At 47.7% G+C, this 20,061-nt stretch overlaps 1 protein-coding gene across 1 annotated transcript in view; it reads right to left on the bottom strand.

Annotated features, from left to right (window-relative positions):
- DNAH9 (dynein axonemal heavy chain 9) overlaps positions 1-20,061 on the bottom strand; it is a 164,745-nt gene that overhangs the window by 118,495 nt on the left and 26,189 nt on the right. The window contains exons 19-31 of the mRNA XM_072351683.1: positions 18,389-18,555; positions 17,193-18,063; positions 15,278-15,408; positions 14,058-14,184; positions 11,103-11,255; positions 10,060-10,185; positions 9,204-9,443; positions 8,038-8,198; positions 6,846-7,002; positions 5,952-6,056; positions 3,246-3,403; positions 2,219-2,357; positions 1,199-1,486 (exon numbers count right to left, since the gene is read on the bottom strand). Coding sequence (XP_072207784.1) covers positions 1,199-1,486; positions 2,219-2,357; positions 3,246-3,403; positions 5,952-6,056; positions 6,846-7,002; positions 8,038-8,198; positions 9,204-9,443; positions 10,060-10,185; positions 11,103-11,255; positions 14,058-14,184; positions 15,278-15,408; positions 17,193-18,063; positions 18,389-18,555 — 2,823 coding nt within the window. The remainder of the gene's footprint in view (positions 1-1,198; positions 1,487-2,218; positions 2,358-3,245; positions 3,404-5,951; positions 6,057-6,845; positions 7,003-8,037; positions 8,199-9,203; positions 9,444-10,059; positions 10,186-11,102; positions 11,256-14,057; positions 14,185-15,277; positions 15,409-17,192; positions 18,064-18,388; positions 18,556-20,061) is intronic.

Genomic DNA, 20,061 nt, shown 5'->3' with positions numbered 1-20,061 from the left:
TTGGGACTGGTGCTCTTCAGCGTCTTTATCAGACACACACATTAGGACTGAGTGCACCCTCAGCAGATTGCTGATGACACCAAGCTGAATGGTGCAGCTGATATCACAGAAGCAAGGGATGCCATCCAGAGGGACCTGGCTTGAGAAGTGGGCCCACATGAATCTAATGAGGTTCAACAAGGCCAAGTGCAGTGTTGCACTTGGGTTGGGGTAATCCCAGATATGCATGCAGACCGGGAGAATTCCCAGAGAGCAGCCCCATGGAGAAGGACCTGGCAGGTTTGGTGGATGAAAAGCTGAACATGAGCCAGCAGTGTGCTCTTGTAGCCTAGAAGGCCAACTGTACCCTGGGCTGCATCAACAGAGAGGTGGCAGTGGGCAGGGAGAGGACTGTCCCCCCCTGCTCTGCCCTCATGAGGCTCCATTTGGAGAACTGTGTCCAGTCTTGGGGCCAGCAGTACAAGAAAGATGAGGAGCTGCTGAAGTGTGTCCAGAGGAAGCACACAAAGATCACCAGAGGGCTCCAATCACCTCCTATAAAGAAAGGCTGAGGGAGCTGGGCTTGTTCAGCCTGGGGAACAGAAGACACTAGGGGCTGATCCCCCAGTACTTAAAGTAAGCACGTAAACAGGGCAGAGAATGACTTTTTACACAGTCAGATAGTGACAGGACAAGGGGGAATGGCTTTGAATAACGGAGGGGAGATTGAAGTTAGTCATGAGGAAGAAATTCCTTACTCAGAGGATAGTGAGGCCCTGGCATTGCTGCTCAGAGAGCTGTGGGTGCCCCATTCCTGGAGGTGCCCAAGGCCATGGATGGGCCCTGGGCAGCCTGAGCTGGTGATGGGCAGCCAGCACACAGCACGGGGATGGGACTACAAGATCTTCAAGGTTCCTTACAGCCCACGCCCTTCCATGATTTTGTGATTTATACCTTATAGCTGTTGGCTGGCAAAGCTCAGCTCTTCAAGGGCCTTGCTTTCATCAAGCAACAAGGGTTGGCCCCTTGTGAAGTCAGGGACTGAGTCAGTGCTGGCTTTTTGCACAACTGCGTCAGAACCAGCACAGCAAACTGTCTCCTCCACCAAGGTCAGACTGAAAGGGGAATATTGCACAGAGCTGCCACTGTGAATGCAAAAATGGTAGAGGAAAACCATAATTTGATGGCTATGTAGGCACAACAGATTACTTGGTCTTACTTTGAGCACAAAGTTGTCCTCAGCCTGCAGCCGGAGGTCCAACACAGCCTGCCTCACAAATGACTCAAAATTCAAGTCACGCTTCCGAGGCACATCCAATGCAGGAAAGAGGTCCCCAATCAGCCCCATGAACACTGGCACATCATCAGTCACTATCTTGGGGATGTTGAAGTCACGAAGAGAACGCATCAGAACCTGGTCTTCAGGTCGCCCTGGGTCATCTCTCTTGAGGGAACCAGCAACAACCAGTACTGACTTGATAGCGCGCAAGCCCCAGTCATAGTGATCCTATGCAGGAGAAAAAGGAGGGATGAATTTATGTTTAGACACCACACTGCCACATAGGGGGAAGAACTATTAGCTCTGAACAGCCAGACAAGCCAGCAACAGAAATACGTCCAATTATGGCATTGTAGCCAGAGGCCTCATCCAGACTGAGCTACCTGGTTTCTTTTTCAGCAGATATGATCATTTTCAAGGACAGTATTAAAGAGTCAGACAATTCAGCTGTGTCTACCACCATGTGGACTCAAAGCTGGAAGCACAACAGCAATAGGACTTGCACTAAACAAGACCTAAGCAATTTGTTTCACCTAAATAATAAAGCAGCTAAAGCAAGGCCAGCCCAGCCCAGACCTGCACAAGTTACCAAAATGAAAGTTGTGTTAGTGCACTATAAGGTTCCAAACACCCACGTTTCTCCACTACAGGGTTACCATACGTAGCATTTTGACATGTTACAGCTCAGAAGCAGCACTGAGCTATAAGGGCATTGCTGGAAAAGGATCACAAAGAGGTTCAAGAGGAGCTCTCAAGCCAAGAAGTAACTTCTTATGATCCTACTTTATTCACACTCTTTAGACAGTTCAAGACCCCTCTCAGCCTCCAGCACAATTGCAGCCACTAAAGAAAAGCTGGGAAGCTTTAGTCATGGAGCTGAAGTGGCAAAGCATTGTGTTCTGAGCAACTGTTGGGATCAAGGTGCTCCACTGCTTCATGCAGCTGTGGAAGTGGGCTCACCTGCTTGGACAAGAGCTCCTTGCAGAGCTGGTACAGAGTAATGAACTTCCTGGCTAATGCACGGGCCTCAATGAACCCCTCAGCCACCAGCATGATTTCACAGATCAGCTCAAAGTCTGGCACAACCATCGCACATGGCCTAGAAGGACGGGAGAGAAAAGAGCAAAACCTCTCACTACAGGTCTTATAAAAACAGGACAGGCACAGTCTTATCCTGATGGATAGAAGAGCAGATGCTAAATCTGCTGAATCAGCAATAGTGAATGCTGTGTGATAATTAGGAAAGGACAATACTGGTGGCTTGGTGCAGGAACCTGTGGATAGACACAGACTTGGGCTTCTCCCCTACCTTCTGTAATGTCTTAGCACTGTGATGAAAAGAGGACGGGCCCTCCCACTGCAGGTAGTGCTGGTGTGGGAGTGGAAGGGAAGGGAGCTGGGGGTGGGAGTCCTGTGTGTGCCCACCAACCCCATGTTCAGGTGATGTGTCAGAGGAAAAATGGCTGTCCAAAGTCATGGAGATGAATGAAGCAAGTGGGATAATGAATCCCAAAGCTGAGCAGATAGAGGTTGAGGCTGTGTATCTGAGACAACTGCCTCACAGAAAAGTGAGAGGGAAGGAAATCACAGAATGGCTTGGGTCGGAAAGGACCCCAAGGACCATCAAGTTCCAACCCCCAAGTCCTGCTCTGTCTAGCTGAAGAACCAAGGCTGTACTGTACTGTAAATGAGGCAAAAGGCAGCAACAGCCTGTGTTTGCTGAGAGCGAGGAGTCAGTCTGCAGCTGTAAAAGGGCAGTGGACTTGCAATGCTGTCTTCCAGAACTACTCCTGTGAGACAGGTCATGCACTGACTTCACCAACACAAGGCACACAGCTTGTTTTCCCTGCCTCCATAATTTCTGGTACTGGCAGAAATCTGTGATCCTCCAATGCATTTTCTCCAAGAAGACAAAGTCAAGCCTAGATATCCCAAAAGACCACTCCTGTCAGCCTCACACAGGTCACAAAACCCAACATGGACTCACCTGAAAAGAGCTTTTAAGTTCTCCGGTAGCTCAGTTCGTCCCGCGTAACCGGGGTTCATGGTGATGAAAATTCCCACTGAAGGTACCAAGTTGATGTCTTCTCCAAGAAAACTGAAGGATTTCTTCTTCTCCCGTATCGCATCCTGTACACTCTTCACCTAGGAACCAAGGCAAAACGTTAGTATTGGTGTTTAGTGCCAAAAATCACGTTAGACAACGGTGCTACATCCCCTTCCGCTGGCCCCATGACAGACAGGACTTACCACCAGCTGGGTTTTATTGCTGCTGTTTCATTTTTATTAACTGCTATATAAATCCCTATATAGCATTTGGAGTACACCTGTGTGCCAGCATCAATCTCCCATCACAGCTAAGCTCTGACAAAGCAGATAACAGAGCTGAAGGGACTGGGATGCAGGCAAAGGAGCTGAGGAGAATCTGCACTATTTCTCCATAACAGCAATGGGTCTGCAAGAGCTGCCCAGGAGCAGGAAACTGCCCCAAAACTTATCACTTATTAAGATTCTGGGATATTAGATACTTAATTTAAACCAAAATCACTAGGCAAAAGCTGCAAGGCCTCCCCTGCCACCTTCACTCACTAATATTACATTGTCCTTTACATTTGTCTGATGGCATCTTTGTCCTTCTCATTGCCTGGGTTCCAAAGAGACTCAGTTTATTAAAGACAGATCATCTCTTCGCAAACAGAACTTAAGCAAGGGAGAAATCTATTTTCCCCACTCTAACCTTACCACTGTTTGCCATCTTAAAGTTAAGCAATTAATCGAATATTTTCCTGCAAGGGACCATATCGACGTTAGCTGCATGACTAAGAGCCAATTAAACATCGCCATGGTTACACTCCTAATAGCAGCCAGCGATAGAATGACAGCTGTGCTGCTTTCCTCAGACACGGCGCTCCAGCCAGGAGCAGAGAATCATTAGCAGTTGAGTCATATCTGGGTTTCTTTTGTTCAGCTTCCCCTTTTATTTTAAGATCCTCAAAGACTTTTTTTTTTTCAATGACAACTTTCAACTGGAATCTGATGGAAGAGAAAATGAGGGAAAGACACATAAACGCCTGCACTCGCCTGGGGCTTCTTTGGGATGTCACATAAGGTACCAATTACGACTTAGAGGGAGATGATAAGAGTGAGGAGTCCATGGAGGGGTTCAGAACATCCCTGACTGAAACATCTACAAGAGAGTAGAGATTTCTGGGCTCTAGACATTCCTTCCTACAAAACTGAGCCCAAAAGAGAACCTAGGAAGAACCCCATACCTCCATCAAACACTGGGAATCTAAAACCCTGCACTCAACTGACACTTGGGTGTAGAAGAACTTGAATCCTTCAGCTTCCTAGTTTTCCACAATGAAGTTCCCCAAGGCTCAAAATTGTTAGTGTCAGAACTGCTTCATCCTGGTCAGTGTAGCTGGGCACCCACACTCCACCCAAACGCTCAGGGTAGTTGGAAGCTATGGGTTCCCTATCCCACATATATCCCTTGTGCTTTCAGAGGACACCAACGTGACTGAAGATCTGGATAACATCAGACACAGCTCAAGGTAATTCCAAGTTAATTCCAGACTCCCCCACTGGCCATTAAGAGGAGGGGAAGTGCCAGATTACACATAAGCACAAGTGAACAGGGCTCCATAGCATGACTGGGAGGGGGGTCCTCATTACCAGCCCCTCTCTCAGAGGGCTGGTCCCATGCATTACATGGGACTCACTGATCTCAGAATCATTTGAGTAGGAAAGAACCCTTAAGGGTCATCTAGTCCAACCCCCCTGCAATGAACAGGGACACCCACAGCTCCACCACGCTGTTCAGAGCCTGCTCCAGCCTGACCCTCAGTGTCTCTACTGCACAGATAAACCAACAAGGAGATGAGAAATCATCCTATAGGGAATAGAGTTGTGTACAGTCAGTCACAGCTCAAATAACCTCCCCAGGCTTTAGTTCCACGCTGTCTGTGTATCCCGGGCAAGCACACCAAGCAAGGCTGCAGGTGGGCAGAGGTTCCAGTGCCATCAATCTGCACCACGGGGCTGCAGGCTTTCCTCCCAGGAACTGCACCTGCTCTGCTGGGAATGTCCCTCTTTACAGACACTGAGACTAAATCCACATCCACGTGAAAACCAAAAGAAGGGAAAAAAGACTGTATGGTGTTGGTGACAGGTAGGTGTTACAAAAATACCTCTTGGGCGTATTTCTATTTGTCACATATGATACAAAAGCTGCGCTTGACTGGAGGCAATAAATAACCACCAGAAAGCCCAGCAGGCCATGGAACAGCCCCAGACAGCCCCCTCTCCTCACTGCACGGCAGACTGAGTAGCCATAACACACTTCTTCCCTCTAAAATGATGGGCTGCGATTATCTCACAGCACGTTAACGATGCCAAGTGTATTCCTCAGGACTGCACACAGAACCACAGAGTACAGTGATCTGGAAAAAGGTACTGACTCCACACTGATGCTGTAACTGCAGGAAGGAAAAGCAGCGACAGAAATGTTTGCAGCATAACTGCCATACGTTGTGAGTGCTGTGATTCGGATGTGATAACCTTGGGATATCAACCCTCACCCACAACACTGTGAAACCAGCAACACACACTTCCCACATTCACTGCTGCTCTGTGAGTGCAGCACAGCTCTGCTTCATCTGCGTGTATTTATGAGTGTTTCTCCACTTACCTGTACAGCCACCACAGAAAGGACCTCAACTGAGATCCTGTTAAACTCATCAAAACAGCCCCAGGCTCCCGTCTGGGAAAGGCCTTTGTAAATATTCCCACAAGACTGAAAGAAAGAAAAAATAAAACCAGAATGACAAAATTACAACAGTGACGTTAAGAACGGAATCGACCCCAAAAAGGAAAAAAATAATGATAAAAAAAAATCCTTATTTTCTTTCCCAGTCTGTTTATTTTTAGCAGTTTACAGTCTATTGTGGGTATTTAGAGAAGTGCATGGGAACAGCAGGCACAACTCAATTATAATATTTATAGCTCGGCGCAGTTTGCCACTTGATTTGCTAATTGCACTTTCTTGATCTATCCGTGCACTGGTTTGATTTAAAGGTCACCTGTGCTGAATTACTTATGGCTCTGCTTCCTGGGAGAGCCCATGAGCTGAATAAAATATGATCTAAGGCTACCAAATCATTGTACCGTGCCAGAGTGGCAGGGAGCAAAGCTCGACCTGATGATTCAACCTTCTGCAGTGATGGAAGGTTCAGCAGGCTTTGCCTTTATTTGGCAGAGAACCCCGAAAAAAGCAGGGCAGGTGCCATCCCTGCCAGGGCACATCAGCCCTTGAGCATGGCAGGGAGAAATGACAAGAGCTGATGAATTAATACAGATTTTCAAGCATTTCACATGGAAAACTAACTCCAGAAGGAAAGGGAAAGGTAATGAGGCAGAGAGAGGGGTTTGGTTCTCTGCCTTTCAAAGTACAACATGTGAGTCTTAGGAGAGGGAGGAGGAGGACATGGAGTACAGAGGAAAGGAGCAGAGCAAGGTAGTGGATGGCAGTGATCTCAGAGGTTTCACCAGGCATCCCCAGGCCGAGGTGCTGGCACTGCAGTACCTTGTAGTCCATCTGCTCGGAGCAGTTAAACACATACACCATGATGCCCAGGGCTCGGCCCAAATCTTTTGTAGTCTCCGTCTTGCCGGTGCCTGCAGGGCCCGCAGGTGCTCCGCTCATGGTCAGATGCAGTGACTGGGTCAGGGTGATGTAACATCTTCCACAGCAAAAGGGAAAAAGGAGAACAGACTGAGACCCGGTCCAGTAGGTCACTGTTGGGGCGTGCAGAGCAAAGAGACTGAGGGAACATGCTCTGGTGAGCCTTTGTTCTGTCCAGCAGTGCATGAGCACAGTGCATGTGGAAGCTCAGTGTCCTCCTCTGCATTAATTACCACCTCTGCCTGGTTGCGTGTGGTCTGAGAGACACTCATTATCTTCCACCAAGGTCTGCTGATGGGCCTCTGTGTCCAGACTTGAGCTTTATTTGAAAGCCCATACTGCTCACTGATACTTAGACATTCCTCTTGCCACCCAGTATCCTCCAACTGAAAGCATCCCATTGCCCACCACTGGTAGAAACTTGCTTAGATGGCCTAGGAATCATTCTGCTCAGTGCTGCAGAATGCCCCAAGGCTCCTCTCTCATGCTGACGACAGAGGAATGAGGGGTGCCCACATGCAGGTGTCTGTGCTCTCTATAGAAGCCACGGAGTTGTAGTCAATGTGGCTGACAAGACATGATAATACACAGGGTCTTGGCTCAGCTGACTAACGTGGTTGAGCCACCTGAGATCCTCCTGGCCACTAAGATGCTACGTAGTGTGGGAAGATGTAACACAGGGTCCACAGATGACTTGAATGTCATGTCTGAACTGGCATCTGGAAGCCAGCTGGGACACTGCAGAGCATCTCGAGTCCCTCCAAGCATCCCTATAAAGACAACTGAACCACACGGTAGGTGCCTACTTCAAGACAGGATGAAAGTTATCTAGAATTACTGACTGCATGGGGCTGTGGACAACTCATGTAAAGGCAAACACACAGGTGAACATATTAATCTGCAACCTAAATCCCAGCCTGGGATCTGAGGCACAGATACCCCAATGGGAACCAGAGTTAGAGCTCTGCCACAAGAATGCTGGGACATGGAGAAAGAACAAGAGGGATGTGGGTGTCAAAACCAAACCTATCCATGTTTGATAGCTGTGTCTGACTGCACAGCCCGGCTGTGACAGTGGCTCCTGGGAACCTACCTGTCTGTCAGTGGAGTGATCACAAGCCGAGGGGTATTGCCAAGATACTCATAGGAATAGAGGAACTGGGCATCACAGATGTTGGCAAAGCAGTGCTGCTCCTCATCTGACCACCTGTGTCGGAGCTGCGACAGCCAAATGAATGCCTGTGCGTTGTCTACCTGCAATGCATCCATTCACACTGTCAGAGTGCTGGTGCTGTGCTGGAATCCGCAGCAGCTGAGCACCGTGCAGCCACTCCATAGGAGGAATGGGGGGAGAACTGGAAAGGTGAAAGTGTGAGAACTCATGGGTTCACACAGTGACAGTTTACTAGCTAAGCAGAAGCCACATGCATAGGTAAAAAAATTAAGGCATTAGTACACTGCTTCTCAGAAGCAGGCAAATGTCATCACAACCAATGTCCTCCCCTTCTTCCTTCTCTACCCCAGCTTTTATTGCTCAGCATAACACCACATGCTATGCAATACTCTTTGGCCACTTTGGGCCAGCTGCCCTGGTTCTGTCCCCTCCTGGCTCCTTGTGCAGCCCTCATTGGCAAAGCAGCACAAGAAATACAAAACTCTCTAACACTGCTTTGCCACAGCTAAAACACTGGTATAATATCATAACTCCCTTCATCAAAAATCCCAAACACACACACCACACTGTGAGCAGCCTGGCTGCCTCTGAGAGAGCCCAGGGAGGCTCAGAGCAGGGCCCCTTCCAGCCCACTGCAGGGCTTGGCACAAATAGTATGCAGGACAAAGGGAGTCCCAATGGCGTCCTCATGGCCTCATACAACATCAAGGGGCTGCAAAATGAAAAGCCCACATGTTTTTCTAACTTCCTAAATCTGTAACTGAGACCACATCCAGCAGCTACCCAGTGTGATGCCAATGACTGCCAACAAATGCCTGGGCAGAAGGGACAGGGCCACTCTCCCACTCCCCCAGTGTGAACCTGCAGCAATTACAAGCACCCCCTCAGTGCTGCAGGGCACTGACTCAGAGCAGCTCTGAGAGGGGCTGCCTCCTCACAGCGAACTTAGCAGAAGTAATAATCAGCCCTGTATCTTCCTCTGAGGCAGCAAGCTGAATGGCATGTGGCTGGTCTCTCCCTCCTTTAACCACCCCCCTACCCCTCCAATGCCCAGCCCAGCAGTGTGCTGAGCTGCAAACACAAACCTTCTGTGCTATCATCTTTGCCACCACATCCCGAGCGTGCACATCAATAGTGCATATCGTCATGATTTTCTGCCTGTCACCCTTGGAGAGCTGCCCAATTAGCATGGTAACGAGGGTGTTCAGCTGGGTCACTTGCTTCTTGTGATATTCCTTCATGGCGTTCTCGTAGCCTTCTTCCACCCTGGCAAAGGCAATCTCAACCTCAGTCGTCCACCAAATCTGGGTGCAGGACAGAGCCACCTAGGGAAAGGGGTTGGGAAAACAGCAGAACTTACACTTGAGAGCATCTGATCCATGAGAGATCAAAGATGAAATATCCGTGACATGAAATTAAATGTGTTTTAGATACAGTAGTCACAACAGACAGGACAACAGGGACCTGCTCAGCAACATTCATTTAAAACATGTCAGTGATAAAGACATATTTAACAGCTACTTATTAGCAAATGAGCATTTTTCACATGCCAGAAACAGCAGTGGAGGCAGAGTTGGAGACCTCGAAGCTGTCAGAGGTGCATATGAAGGGCTCTTTTCCCTCATTAGCTTTCACCATCCATCTTTCTCTCTCTCCTTCTCTTTGACACTGCACTGTCCAAGCCCATGAGCACTGTAAACCAACAAAGAGAGTATTTTCCCTGCAGCCCCAATCAGACCATGCAGCCCAGCCAGGAGACTCTGTTAGAAGAATGGTTGGATAAAGGACAGCTCATCCTCCATCACTCCTGGACAGCACAGCAGAAGGCTCCCAGTCACAGTGAGCCGCTATTACCACAAGAAGGAAAGGGCAGGATTGAAAAATGCCAAGAGCTGCTTCTTCCATGCACCAGACCAAGAAGCGATGAACAACAGCAGATACCTGAGCAGGGTAGTCAAAGAGCCACTGTTCCCTCGGCTTCTCCTCATACGCTGTTACAGCTTCCATCATCTCCTCTCTGACTGTAGCCCTCATGCTGTTCAGTACGTGATTCAGCCAAACCTCAACCTGGAGAGGAGATGAAATCACAGTAACGCATCTGTTATTTTTAAGCCCCTTTAGCTTAAGTGAAGATACAGAATGGCACAAGTGTCTCAGTTCTCTAAACAAGCCTCAGCCTCTTTCAGACTCAGTAGATTTAGATGATTCTGGTACTGGACAACTTGCATGAGTAGACATCAACAGGTAGATCTTTCTTGAATTCAAGCTAAGGGAGAAACCAAAATGAACTCCACGGATGAGTAATTTGGAGCAGTGTGCTTCTCCTCTAGGCCACAAGAAGAATCAGACAGGACTCGGGTGCAATCTGCCAGCAGCAGGCAAAAAGCATTGCCAGACTTGAGCACAAATGCAGCATGCTCCATCACCATGCAGTTTGGTGGCTGATAGATACTTCAGCTTCTTGTAAGAGTCAATGCAGAAAGGTACAGCTGTGGGGACAGACCAGCTGAGCAGTTGCTCTGTAATTCATCCTATGAAGGAATGAAGATGAGAAAACAGGGGAAAAAAACCCTTGTCTTCTAAAAGATGCCCATGCAGAGGTACTATGGAACAGCTTAGTCTATTTCCAATGTGTAGCTCCTCCATTATGAGGATACTTGTAACAAGATGTAAGACTAACACTCAAAATGTCTTAGAAAACACATATATGAATAAATGAAACCCCAATTAGCTGGACAAAAAGGCACCAGCCCTTGCTCCCACTATGGACTGCAATGCCAGTGCATTGATTCTGTAAGCACGTAACCACAGTGGGACCAAGGGTGAGTATGGAGTTGTTAAATCACACAAGCACCTCTTTCAACCTTTCTCTCATTAAGGGAGAGTAGTGGAGCTCTATCACATCCTGGCAACACACGTCCAAATACAGGGTGGGAGAGCAGACCCCACCAGGCCATTCTGATGAATGAGGTTCTTCCTCTCACCTGCCCACTGCAGTCACACGGTTCGCTGAAGCTGACATACTCCTCCTCCTTGCTGTACATTCCCAGGCCAATCTTGGTTGGCTTTTGCTCAGAGTCCAGCTGGAATCTAATCTTGGCCAGGCTGTCAAATAGTTTGGAAAGATGACGCTGCACCTACAGGCAGAATTGTATCAAGTGACTGAGACAGGGCAAGCAGAGTGGCCATCACCATACATAACTCATCGCAACAGTCATGCTCATATAGAAGCTCTTGAATGTCTTAGTGCAACTGCAGCTTTTCATGTATGTCCAGGATCACGTGCTTCCTGCTATCCCTTCCAATACTTCCAGCTATTTCTGCTTAATTCACAAAGCAGACATACCTTAATAAAGCATAGTTCTCCACTGAGAAATCTCCTAGCCCCACTTTCCCTACCATGTAAAGATGAGAGGTCTCCAGCCATTGCTCCACTTCATCCTATTCACAGCACACTGAGGAGTTTTACTCTCTGCAAATCTCCATTTTTTCTCTATTAGAAGACAGTTTGGGGCCAATGAAAAGTCATGAGATCTCCTCCATGATAAGATAAGATAAGATCCTTATTTCTGACCAAGATCCATGATAAACAGCTTAGCAGCCTAGACCTACAAAACCTCCACCTTGACCCAAAGAGCTCTCCCAGAATGAAAATAATCAAGTCCTGCCTAGTTCACACCTAATTGAGATTGAAAAGCCAATGTGAAGGTGTCAGATTTGCTGTTGCAGGCTCTCACCATCAGCACCTTCTTGATGTAACACACATCAATCCCCAGTGCTTCTTCCAGATCACTTCCACTCAGCTGTGTACCAGACCACCATGTGTCACACACTGCCACCAACAGAGGCAGCTGCCTCCCAGAGCTGATGTTACACCAAGGGTTGGCTTACAAAGCAGTCCCAGAGAGGAGCTGCATCTCAAGGACAGCGGTTTGTGGTAGCAATGGTAATGGGAGCATGGTTGGACTAGATGATCAAGTAGGTCCTTTCAAACCTTGTGATTCTATGATTCAAGGATGGGGAGATGCTCAGAGGCAGCCTCCTATGGGATGAGGCTGAGAACAGCCTGAGATGCACGGTGTGCTGATGCTTTCAGGGACAGACAACAGACTTGTTTGTTTAAATCTGACTCACAAAGGACAACCACGCTTGCTCACACAAGCTGCAGCTCAGTAGTCACCTTATGCATGTTCAAGTAGGGCCAGCCTTTGGATAGCTGAATAGTTCCAAGAAGAAACCGGCACTCTGCATCTGCCCAGATTTAAATTTCTACTTTCAAATGTTGAGTAAACAACAGAAAACTTTCCTTACATCTAGAAGTTTCTGCTCACACATCTCCACCCCGCATACCTTGGCCAGCCCACAAGGCTTCCAATAACCGTTGGTACAATTTTGCCTCAGGAGCCCTGGGTACACCTGAATACACCCAAGTTCAATATCCAGCTCAAGAGGATAATAGCACTGTGCATTTAATCCTCCTTTAGGGATGATCAGATTTTGAAAGTACAGTGGAAAACCAGAGAGTATATTCATCTATGATCCTACTTGACATTTACTTTGCTTTCACCTCAAATAGATTCAAGTAACAGAAAATATACAAAATTCCTTCATACTCCACGGAGCATTTTGGCACAGTATCTTCTGTATCCAACCTTATTTTTAACTCTCCATTTTATGCATCAATCAACGGGATATTTGTGATGCTCTGAGGGCTGAAATCAGCCAGCAGCAGAGGCAGGTACAAGCAGTGGTAAAGGTTAGCAATAAATAACGACACTGTCAAATGCACATACAGACCTGCTCCATGCATGCATCCACATTCCTAATTAGATGGAAAACTTGAAGGTGAGGTTATCAACTACTGAAAGCTGGAACAAAGAGTTTATTCCATATCCATCAACTCTTCATTTGCTGCAAAATTCTATCAGTTTGATAAGCCAAGCTTAGAACAAATTATGCACTCCAAGCACTGCCAGTCATAGCACAGCACTGTGCAGCACATAATAGCCCCCATTTCCTGACAGTGCACCCATACCACTAAAGAACCCTAGCACTGCTCTGCTCCTTATGGAGAAACTTCCACCAAATTCTGCTCACTGTGAGAAAGTAAGAGTTTGTGCTCATCTGGGGAATGCAGGAAACCACACATGGAGGTCATTTCCTAAAACAGGAAGGTAACCAGAAGTTCCCCCACTACAAGTAAACAGGAGGAATTATCCACCTCAAGGGACTCCCCCATAGCTCACATTCCAAAACTCAGACTGGAACAAAGAAACATCCTTGGTTAGAAAGCCCAGGACCCGGGGCAGGAGGTTGGACACCCAACCTACATCCTGAGATGTGCAGGGATGGAGAGCAATCAGGAGATCTACCAGCTTGCCTTGGCCATGGCCACTGTCTGGTCACCAGCTGTCTTGACTCTTTCAGTCTGTGCTCTTCCCCTCTAATGAGGGCACACCAAAGGCCTTTGTACTGGGAAGAAGTGGCTGAATAACAAATGACACTTCTGTCTCAGAAGGGACATCTTCCACATCTTAATGAACTACCTGCAGCTCTTCCAGCAGCAGGAGGCACCTGAGCCTGGGGATCCCAAGTCAGCAATAAGTTCTAGCTGAATCTTCAAGAATTGTATCTTCCTCCCTACAGCTCACCCACCACCAGTGGTTTGGCACCATCAACACAAAGACAAAGTCTGCTTTGAGCAACGTTGTCAGAAACATCTGCAAACTTCACCAGGGTTACATCTGCCAGCACAGTGTGCGCTGGCTTTCAGAGATGACAGGTGAAGTTCACTTGTAAAGGAATTATTATTCCTGAACCAAGTAATGGGGGTTAGAAAAAGCATTCAAAGAAAGGATAAACTACTGGAGAGTCCCAGGACTTCTGCTGTGATATCACTGACAGCTGGAAATGCAAAGGTGACACAGAGCAATGCTTACCAGCTGTGGGTTGGTGCCATTGGAAAGAATATCCAATAAATCTGCAGAAGAAATGAAGTAAAATCTGGGAAAGGCCAACCTCTTCCTGTCCAAATACTCAGCCAAAGCCTTCTCACATAGTGACAGCCTGGAGAAACACAATGAATAAGCAACCCAGGACAGGCAGAAGAATATCCCGCCATGTTCCATGCTGCAGTTGGGCAGATTCTCCCTTGTCATGGGAAAATGCCAGGCATGAGCTGAGCCCATGGTGTGGTTATCTACAGCATTCATAGGGCAGCACAGCACTTAGCAACCCACAGGTCTCCCTGAATCCCCAAGGGCCAAACAGCCCAGGAGCCCCATAAGACAGCAAAAACAGAATTGGAAGAAGCTGGAAAGCATTTGCAGTCTGACTCGCTGCTTTAGACAAGTTCATAATTTTCACAGGTGATTTCACACTGGGATGAAAGTTTCCATAACCGCTTTTATTTTAACAAGCTGTATTTTAAGGTCTTATTCAAACCCAGTCAGCTCTTTGTGTTTGTGAAGCCTGAAGGGAAATTTGTTTGCTCCAATCTAAAATAAATCTTTCAGTGTTTACACGCTAAACTGCTGCTGAGCTTACAAACTTCATAAATAACGTGCAGCAAGTCCTCTGTGAGCAACGCCGGCTTTACCTAATATGTATATTTAAGAAAAGCACTTTATTTTAAGAGGATAGTTATTACTGACACAAAAGCTATCATATTCAGCTTTCAGTGTGTTACAGGCAGACAAGCTCATGTGTTAAGTGAGAAGTGTATCCATCTCAGGACAGTAAGGTCTTTCCCAGCCTGCATCTCCTATATACCAAGGGTATATATGCAGAGATAATATTGTAAATTAAAGAACACGGGCTCGGCTCTGCTGCAGATATTCCTGCCTGGACTGCTAAACAGACCTTTAAGATGTTGCATTTAGGGTGGCAGTAAGGCCACGTGTTCCTCAAACCTGCTGAATGCCTACTTTTTACATGTGCAAATCAATAGGCAGGATGAGAATTTGCACATACACAAAGCCAGACTCCACTTTGGGGGCTTCGAGGTGATGGATCACAAATAAAAGGACTTGAGAAAGATCAGACTTGCTGCAACTTGTGAATACAAACAAGCCTGCAGTCTTAAAGCCTCAGAGCACAGGTTAAGCTGACTTATTATAGCTGATCCCAGCCTCTGCCAGAATCCTAAAGTTTCACCTACCTACTCTGAATGTTCTCCAGCTGTTGGGAAAGGCCTGGTTTATTGGTGGCTTCAACTACATTTGGGGTTTCCCGAGCTTCGTAGGCCAGTTCCTTAAAATCAACATCAATGCCTTCAAAGCGTTTGGAGTCCTAAAAAGCAATAGAGAATATATTCATGGTAAAGCACTAATTCTGCGATAGAATGTCCGATCCTTTAGGCACCATATTTGTTTTCAGGGAGAGATTTCCTACTGAAAGCCTCATGCCAGAGCAGAAAGGGACCCCTCCACCACATCAGAAGGGCTCTTCCACCCAAATGCCCAAAACAAGAACTCACCTTCTTCTGACTGCTCTCAAAGAAGCCATGGATAAACTGATCCATGAAGAAGTCAGTGCCTAGGATCCACCACTTTCATGGGGTTGAATTGCCCTTTGGATGTCTCATCATACCTACCTTTGTTCAGATGGTATAACCAGCCTCCCTAGCCATGGCAGCAGCAGACATTCTCATACAGGGAAAGGACATTAACTCCAAGCATGCTTACTCTTCCCCTCTTGGTATAGTTTAGGAGCATCAGTGCCCACCACCAAAACGTGGATGCTAGCTCCTGCACAGCAGAGCCCACCCATGCCTCAAATAGGGCATGGAAACTCCTTGTGGCAGCAGAGGAACACACAGACAGACATGCTCTGTGCCTAGTGGGGATCCTGAGTTTTTAGAACAGTGAAGAACAAATAAAGCTATGTTCAGAATATTCCTGCTCCTCCCCTTCCTCCCAAGTCAGGCCACGGAAGCACTCAGGACTCTCCTGGCAGCACTTCCATGCTACCTGCGTTCAGTGCTGGTAACAAGGCCCTGCCCCGAGTGCTGAGCCCTCCTGACAAGGCACAAGGAGGCTCCAGTACATCCCATGCCCTGCTGGCACAGCACTCATCAGCCCCGGGTGCATCCTGATGAGGTTCAGCCTCCAGAAACATTGAGTTCTGGTCTGTGCCACCTGCCAGGTGGGTACTGAGACACAGACAGCTGCCCAGCAGGATTCACAGCATGAAGTAATTCCACACAAGCTATCAAAGAGCTGCCAGATATTAACAGCTTGCTGGCACATGGTACAGCCTTCACAGCTCTGGTTGTTAGGACCTGTCTATACTGCCCAGAAAGAAAAGCTGTGGGAGTAACAGTCCATACAGAGCAGGACAAGAAGACAGCAAAAACGCAGTGCATCACCAGGACAACACTGGGCAGTGCACACTCATCTTAGATGACAGACCCTGGCTTCACACAAGACCTGACACCATCTGTGGATGGAGACAGTGGGGACTTTGCCAACTCCAGCTCATGCAAAGGGAGGTCCCACAGCATGAATGCAAGCAGTCAAGTGGGGCAAAGCACCAGGATGGAGCATTTTCTGGGTAACAAACGGAGCCTGGTGCAAGGCTGGAAGGTGGGCTTTGATAGGCACCCAAGGAGGTCATCAGTGACAAGTGTGCTCCAGCTGCTGAAGCAGATGAACATCTGCTCTCACCCTGCAGCAGCACTGAAGGCATGGAAGTAGATGCTGCCAGAGCTGCTTGTCTCAGGTCTGTTTGGAGGTCTTGCAGCATTTCCATGATTACCTTGGTCCCCGGTCCTCCCAGTAAGCAAGGAACCCACCTGCAGCACTGAACAGGACTAGCAGCCTTGCACTCAGTCAGCAGTAACTCTGAATTTGCTCCATTACAGTGAAAATTAGCTTCTACAACACAATACCATCCCTGGACAGGGCTAGGGAAACTACTGCAGCACTACTGGAGTCTCTGACAAAAGAGAGGCAGCTGGAGAAAAGACCCACTTTGGGAAACATGGCATCATAGACAATCCCATTTCAGACCATGGAGAATCTCCTTCAACCCTTTCCCAACAGAAAAAAAGAATGGGATTTGGGCTTTCTTACCTCTGGAAGCTGTGTCCGTATATCTTCTGAGCCTATGAATATGCTTTCCAGGTGACACCACGTACGCTGCACTTCAAACCAGAGGGAAATGACAGAGTCCACAGTGGACAGCTTCCTCTGCCACGCAGATACTTCCTCCAAGAAAAAAGCAATGCATTTGGATGTCATTAAATTCTGCAGCTGCACCTGGTTGTCTTCCAGAGTTTCAATGAGTTCCTCATCCGACCTCAGCAATGGGATGTTTGTCCGAGGGTGAGGCTCGTACTGGAACTCCATGCTGCTCCAGGTCATTTTTAGTTCCTTCAGGACCTTCTCCATGCTCATTTCTCTCACTGCCTTATCCACAATTCCACGAACCTCATCCTCAAAGTTATGCAGGCGGAGCTTCAGAAGATCAGCCAGTGTGGTGTCAGAGTCCATCACGAACCTCACACCCGTCACCTGCATCAGTTGAGCCCAATGCCTTTCTCTAATAGCAGGATTTTGAAGTTCTGCTACAGCTTTCAGGGCTGTCAGCATGTTCTTCACTCTGCTGTCCAGCCCTGTGAAAGCACCCCATGCCCTCATCTCTTTATCCAAATTTCGAATCTCTTTTGCAAACTTTCTGCACTCAAGATCCATGTTTTCCACATTAATATCCACCCACTTGGTGGTCTGCCAGTCCTCAAGGCTGCTGTTCACAACCGAGATCATATCCCAGAGCTCTTTAAGAAGACACATCTCCTTTCTGCACTGCTTCAGTTGTTTATAATCTGGCACCGTGACTTCAAACAGAGCAGCTGATTCATAAATCGAGGTCATGGCTGACTCCATTTGTTTAATCTCAATGTTCTTTGCATCCAGCAGTTGATAAGGCTTTTCAGCATCAAACCTAGAAAGAAATGTTATTGTAACAACTTCTGAAGAAAACATAAAACAAATGGTGCCTCCAAGAGACAAAGCAGAGATTAAACATCTGTAGTACACACTGATGGTACTTCCACATGGCAGTGCTGATGCCACTTTCAAGCTATACTGTGCACTCAGTAACCAGACTGTATGCCTTGCTAGCTCTGGACAGCAACACAACACCCCAGGTGTAGCAGATACAACACTGTGAGATGGTAGGAAATGTATGCAAAGGCTACAGACACTGGGAGATGACCTCATCGAGCTTTATTCCTCAGGGCTTATGCAGTGCTGCAGTTTGCCTCTACCTGAATGGAGCTTCTTTCCGAAACCTCTCTCTGAATCTGTGCTGCTCAGCATCAAAGGCCGCACAGCTCCTGCGCAGAGCTGCCATTTCATTTGCCTGCAGAGGAGCCACATGCTGCTTCACAGCTATCGCCTGCTTCTTTACATTGTTCCACTTTTCTGGCAGCTCCTGCAAGCGAAATTTAAACGCCGTTAGGATGCATTTGAAACCTGATAGATGGCTTATCTGACCTGTTTATTGATAAATTCAGAACAGGAAAAGCAATTGAATCTGTGTCATAAGTTGTAAGGAAACATTCCCATGACGTTCAAGCTAAACATACAGTCTGAGATACAACTTAACATTCCGAGTTCTGAAGAATGCTGAGCATCGACACCTCACAGCCAGCTGCTCCCATCACGAAAATATTTTCAATAACTTAACAAAGGGGCCCCATGTGAAATTCTGGGCTCCCCCGATGGCTCAATACTTGAGGAAGAACACTGATGCCAACACTGAGCCAGCAGGACCCAGAGACTGCTGTGAGCAGCCGAAGGCAGGAGGACGGGCTGTCTGTGCCAGCTCATCAGATCAGATGGATTTTCAGAGCTAATTAAGAAGCAGGACTCTGGGGCAAATCCCTCCAGCCTGTGTATATAAAATTGGTGCTAAATAAGCCTGGTTCCTTCCTCAGGTCTGCAGCCAAGCTGTAGGCACGCAGTGCTGCTGACAACCCCCCTGCTGTACCTGGGATTTCCTTCTGAAGGGGGTGTATTTCTTCTCACTAGGCTTTTTGGGCCACATTCTCAGCTCAGACACTGACACTGGCCAAGGGCTCTGCTGACCCTGAATCCCAGTGCTCTGCTTTGTCAGTGCAGACATGGAGCTGCTTCCTTGTCCTCATTACCAACTCCAGCCCAGCCCAGCCATAGAAAGAGTGGCACTGAGTGCAAATTCTTCCTGGTTTTCCCATCCTATATGGCAGTGACTCAACCATTCAACTCCGTGTTGTCAGAAAGAATACAATTAGTTTGTTATCTCCTGCATCTGAAGGGAAACGCAGGAAAACAGGGAACTACCAAACCCCACTCAGCTGCCACCCCAGCCTGCATCAGAGAACAGGAGACTTTGCTATACAGGTGCATAAGACAGGAAACCTCCAAGAAATGCCCCATTTCAGCCTTGGGTTCTGCACACAGCATTCAGTGACCCCAAGGGAATCAATGGGCACGTATCCAAGCACTTCTCCACTGTAAAAGGATCAGATCATAGAATCACAGCATGGTTGTGGTGGAAGTGACCTTACAGCTCCCCCCTCCCCAGCCCCACTCCTGACATGGGTTGGTTGCCCCACACCAGCCTAGGCTGCCCAAGGCCCCTTCATGGATGGGGCACCCACAGAAGAATTTCCTCCTACCCCCTGAGGCTGGTTGGGTACCTCACAGTGTTCTCTAACCTTCATCTCATGGTCCCCTTCACTGAAGCAAAAGAAATTCCCAAAAGAAAACCAATCCATCAGAGCCAGTACAGGTGTCAGAACACTTTCAGAACCTGTTCCCAGTGATATCCTCTGAGTCAGGGAGATCTGGCTTCACAGACCCAGAGGAGGACTGAAGTCCTTTGGAGAAAGCAACTCCTCTGCCAACATTATCTTCCCCATCTCCACAGTTGCCAAGAAGTGGCTTATTTAAAAAT

This window comes from Excalfactoria chinensis, chromosome 17 (assembly GCF_039878825.1).
Source record: "Excalfactoria chinensis isolate bCotChi1 chromosome 17, bCotChi1.hap2, whole genome shotgun sequence".
Classification (NCBI taxonomy): Eukaryota; Metazoa; Chordata; class Aves; order Galliformes; family Phasianidae; genus Excalfactoria; species Excalfactoria chinensis.
Note: the sequence above shows the minus strand (reverse complement) of the source record. Positions and strands in the feature narration are given on the sequence as shown.